The sequence below is a fragment of the Haliotis asinina genome, chromosome 9 (genome assembly GCF_037392515.1).
Source record: "Haliotis asinina isolate JCU_RB_2024 chromosome 9, JCU_Hal_asi_v2, whole genome shotgun sequence".
NCBI lineage: Eukaryota > Metazoa > Mollusca > Gastropoda > Lepetellida > Haliotidae > Haliotis > Haliotis asinina.
The window spans coordinates 64,559,747-64,564,866 of NC_090288.1; the positions used below are offsets into that span (position 1 = coordinate 64,559,747).

Genomic DNA, 5,120 nt, shown 5'->3' on the forward strand with positions numbered 1-5,120 from the left:
GCATCAAGAAAGAACGGAACTCTCCCAGGCAGAATCTGTCGGCCAATCGCCGCAACTTGTGAGGCGTCTCTCCTGTTTTTAAAGAGAACAATAAAGTGAGAATTCAGTGAAATGGTCCTGGCGTATTTTCCATAGGTCGTTGATGGGAATAGAGTCTGGCTGATTATGCACACCGTTATTGTTAAGTGATGACTCATTGTTGTGAAAAGTTTACACATGCTTGAGCTACGAGACACGTCATCTATGAGGTCGTCGATTACAAGCAGTTTGTGATCGTCGGGATCCTCGCTCCATTCAATAATTTCCTCTTCATTTGGCACACCTTTGTGAAAGTCAACCTTCAACCCAGAGGAGTGGGGAACACCGAAGGTTGATTCAATAGTGTCATATAACCGCTGCCACATAGAGTAACAATACATGACCTTCGTTATCCTTCTGTCAAACATACTCTTTCCGTGGTCCATTAGTCTTTTCGTAAATGAGCTTTTCCCTGATTGGGTTGCTCCACTTATAAAAATAGTGGACGGAGACGGGATCAAAAGCGTGGGTGTCGGTTCGGGGTCTTCGTCCGTCATCGTGAACGCGTCCAACCGCCGGTGATCAACTAACGCACCGGGGATAACGTTTCATTATATACCCATAAACATAATGGTCATTATCGAGATAATTCCCTGAAAAATGATCGAGAATTTGTCTCAAACACCAACCCCTTAGTCGGAACAGTAAATAATACACAACGAACTGTCCACACGTTCTTCCCGCTTGACTCTGCACACGAACGTGGTTCCAAATTAACATTCGGTGGTGGTGAGGGTAACGGTTGGTTGATTTATCGTTTATTAGCGCCACAAAGCCGTCCACTTCTTTCACACGCCTAGCCAATCCGTCAGCGAAGCCCAAACTGTCAAAAATTTCAATCCTTCCCACATCTACGAATATAGCAAACCAGTGTTGTCCCGGTTCGTGCGACTTTTCAGTATTAACTATAATCGCTATTGGACCGTGTAATGAATCTCTCCTCATCCGTTTTGCGAGGTGTTTGGACAGTTGATTCGCGGCGAATACGCCCAACACACGGTGTCGCAACACAGGATCACAGTTTATTATGCATTCCAGCTGTTGACTGTTCATCGCTCGTTTTACGCTATGATGATGTTTCTGCTTTTCTCTATTTGAAAAATGTCGTCAAACTCCGCATAGACCACGCATGACACTGTCTCTGGGAGTCGTTTTGCAAACTGAGCTTCAAGTCTAAGAGTCCCCCGTTTTTGAAGACGTAGATATGTTCCGTCGTTGTAGCCAAACACCGGATCCAATGAAAATACATACAAAGCATATCCAGCAACGAACTCGTCTGGGGTTATGTCAACGGAGGTGGTGTGTATATTGTCGACAGTTGACCAACACCCTGATGAACGGAAAAGGTTGACATACGCGGGGATGATGGTTCGTCCAGTGTTTTCTCCGAAGTGTAATTTCATAGGTCCGGACTCGCCAACACTCGTTCCATCACAAAAAAGAGCGATCTGTGACAGATCCCAATTAGCGAAGTTATAAGGATTCTTATGGAAGTCGCCCATCCCCGTGGCCTTGGCAGATACAAACCCGACTACTACTTTGTTAGGTCGAACGCCTTGGAATATGTTATCCCAAGCGAAGCTGGTTTGGCCTTTAACAATAGAGTACATCTTCACCTCTGTTCTGCGGTACGGATACTTGGCTGGGGTGGATGATAGGGCCTCGTTATGACCCCATATCACCCCAGGATTTACACAAACTTTCATGACTTTTAAGACAATGTCCTCAATTTGCACCACGTAAGCTGTGTCTGCTTTGGTAGCCATCAGCGCAAATTGAGGGGTGGAACGGTACAGTTTTACTTGCACATCAACTTGATTCAATATATACCGCTTCATTTGAAACAGGTCATGCATCAAAGGAGACTCTAGGTCAAAAGTCCTACTCTCCGAGGTAAACTCATACCTGGAGAACATACCGGTGTTGCTTCCGTTTGGGTCAGTTACCTCCAATTGACCGGGAGTATCCTTGAAAAACAACTGCGCCCGCATCTTCGTATTGTTGTCGATTAAATTAGTATTTAAGAGTGTTTGAATCATAGCCTTGTAAGGATAATGGTTGGTTGTTGAGTTGATGAGTCGACCCTGCAACCACACATCTACTTGGGCGAAAAGACCGTGAAGAAATAAATTAATTGGCCCGCACGGTTCATCAGGGATTAGTGGAGAATTATCGGCATGAGTTATTTTACACTTAACATATAATGACGTGCGTCTAAGGTCGATGTATTCTAACCCGTTTTGACCGCTGATGTGGAATTCAATGGGGGCTGTTGTTCCAGATAACGGTGACACAGGACGACAGTCTTGAAGATAGGTTCTTTCCACTGCTGTTTGCGTGGGAGGTAAGTTGAACAGCGAGAGTTCTGGAGGTTGTGTTTCTGTAAAGAACTTAGAATCGTTAATTAAGGCTGACATAATGTTAACCAAAAATATCCTCTATTGTCCTCGTCTTCTTTACACGCGGATATGGTCTTTTTGAGGTTTTCTTTTTTTTCCTCTTGACCTTCTTCACCCTGGATTGTGCGCGATTACTGGTGATTGTCCTCTTCCGAACGAGTAACCCCCTTGAACTGCGAGATGTCTTTGCTCGCTTGGATTTTTATTACCACGCTTCATCGCTGAGTTCCCAACCGCCCTCGAAACCGAGTCGGGATTTCGCCTTATCTCGGCTTTTGCTTGGTCCACAACCTGCTCACTAGGACTCACTATTCTTATATTATCTTGGGGTATGACGTGTTCACCCTCGTTCTGTAGTTTGACAAAGGTGGTTGGCGGAGGGTGAAGTAGGTCACGAGGTGGGTGGCTCTGATGTGTGGTGATCATGCTCGATCCGGGTTTAAGGCTAAATGTGCTGACTCGGTATTGGCGGTTGTGTTCGGTTGCGTGGTTGTGGTGAAACGAGTCAGCGGTGTTGTTGATGTCCTTTCCCCTCGCTACATCCGCGTAGTACTTTCGCCATAAAGATATATTTGGGATGTACAACCCCCCATCTGTTTCGTCCTCCTTCGCGGAATTGCTCATGAGGGAGACGATGTGTAGTATTCTTAAACTAGGAACGGGTATCGCTTAAGTTGAAGCGTTAGTGAAGACACATCAGTTAAGAATGCGGCTGGGTCGTTGTCGACGTCGGTTATATACACATCGATTTGGTGAATCGTGTTGTTAACGAGGCGAACGCCCACATTGTACGGTTCTTGTACTTTAATGTTCCACGATAAATAACCAGAGCCTGATGTTGACTTTACCCGTCGCAGTAAAGGTCGTCGTTCGCCGTCTACGATTATGGGTTCGCACACAGAACAGTATATGTAAAGCATGTCATCTGTGACTTTCTTCTTTGTCCCTCCTCTGCCTCGTTTGGCATAAAATTCACGAAGAGCGATTGTCCAATGACCTTCCAAACGAAGTGGTTGTTGTAAATACAGAGAAAACTTATATGGTTGATTGTCTGGAAAATATAATAAACTGTTGTTACTGTGAGCAACAATCCATTCATCTGTCATCGCTGATAGTGGGATGGGGAAATTGAATATCCACAACCCTTTGATTATGTTATCTGGTCGGTGTCTATCCACGAATTAAACTTTTTTGGATAGCCATACCACTTAACAAGAGCTTGTTTGATCCTCCCCTCTCCGTTTTTATCACCCTTCACAGTTCTATACTTCAAAATTCTCTCTATACGCCAATGCGCTTCGTCCGGATCTTTGTAAAATTTGTTCATTTCGGCTCCATAAAACACACCGGTAATGGGTTCCGATTGTAAATCTTCGACTTTGTATATTGGGATGCCGTCTCTGCGCTCACGGTGAACAACTCTAAAAACTTCCTGTGTCCATTTCTCTTCATACTCCTTTTCAAACGCTCTCTTGTTTGTTGATAGTCGCACGAGGTCACCAATTTTAAACGCATAGGGTTTGGGGTGTTGGAGCATTGATGAATTCGTAAATTGGTTTTTCACACGCGGTGAAGTGTCATAAATATCTAACCAAACCTCAGCTTCATTCTTGTGATTAACTTCTGCAGGTGCCCTCCCTTTCAGCGAGGAGTGAGGTCGGTGGTTATAGTTATATACCATGTCTTGTAAAATGTCCGCATAACGATAAGTCCTCTTATAAGTAAAGTACCTAAACAACATCATTCTCAGCGTTCGTATGAAACGTTTGGCGTAATTAGCTTTAATATCACTATTCTGTGTTACAAAATGTTTAACGTGATATTGACTATAGACTCGTTTCACTGCATTATTTCGGAATTCCGCTCCCTTGTCAGTTCGGAGTGAGAATGGAACCTTTCCCATAGATTGAAATACGGTTTTCATCGCCGATGCGATGGTATCCGACCGCTTATTTTTGACAGGGTTAATCCAGACGAATCTTGAAAAACAGTCAATAACGATAAGCAAGTACTTTATGCCGTTGTTGGCGTCGGCTATGTTTGAAACATCAATCAGATCAGCGTCGGCTTGGACGTTGACACCACCCACGATAACTCGGTTTCTCTTGAATCTCCTGCGTGATCCTTTGTGAAGATTATAAGCGTCTTGAACATTAAGCCATTTTTTAACGGTGGATGGGTTGATGTTTGGTTCGTTCCGTCGGAGTGTGTGTATAAACTTTTGAAACCCGCTGAACGCTCCGGGTTTCCTTGGGTCATAATAATCACCAAGTAGTGTTTGTGGCATTGTCACCAACGATAGATGTAGAGTGTTTCTTCGAGCATGTGATAAAGCTCTTCTGTCCACCAACCTGTCTTAAAACGTGTATCCCGAAAATCTCTGCACTGATACTTAAGATAATACAACGGTGATATGTCACACAACCCGGGTACCTTGCTTATAAAAGCTCGCCACTTTTGTGTGACAATTTCCTCATTCACCGACTCGATTGCTTGATAAATTGAGAGATTAAGTCCTCGCTGATTCGCTGAGTTCAAATCTTGAGAGATTACAAAAAAATACGACAGTGTAAGGAGATATTCCAACACATGAGTGATAAGCGCTGAGTCATTGTCATCGGTGGTATTCATCATATTATGTCG

At 44.0% G+C, this 5,120-nt stretch overlaps 1 protein-coding gene across 1 annotated transcript; it reads right to left on the reverse strand.

Annotated features, from left to right (window-relative positions):
- Positions 1 to 1,139: 1,139 nt before the first annotated feature.
- On the reverse strand, positions 1,140 to 2,069 carry LOC137297392 (uncharacterized protein F54H12.2-like). Its single transcript, XM_067829395.1, has one exon. It carries the CDS (start codon positions 2,067 to 2,069, stop codon positions 1,140 to 1,142), a length of 930 nt encoding a protein of 309 aa, XP_067685496.1.
- Between the last annotated feature and the right edge of the window lie 3,051 nt (positions 2,070 to 5,120).

Coding starts and splice junctions, on each gene's coding strand:
- LOC137297392 (XM_067829395.1), bottom strand. CDS start 2,069: ATGCGGGCGCAGTTGTTTTTCAAGGATACTCCCGGTCAATTGGAGGTA.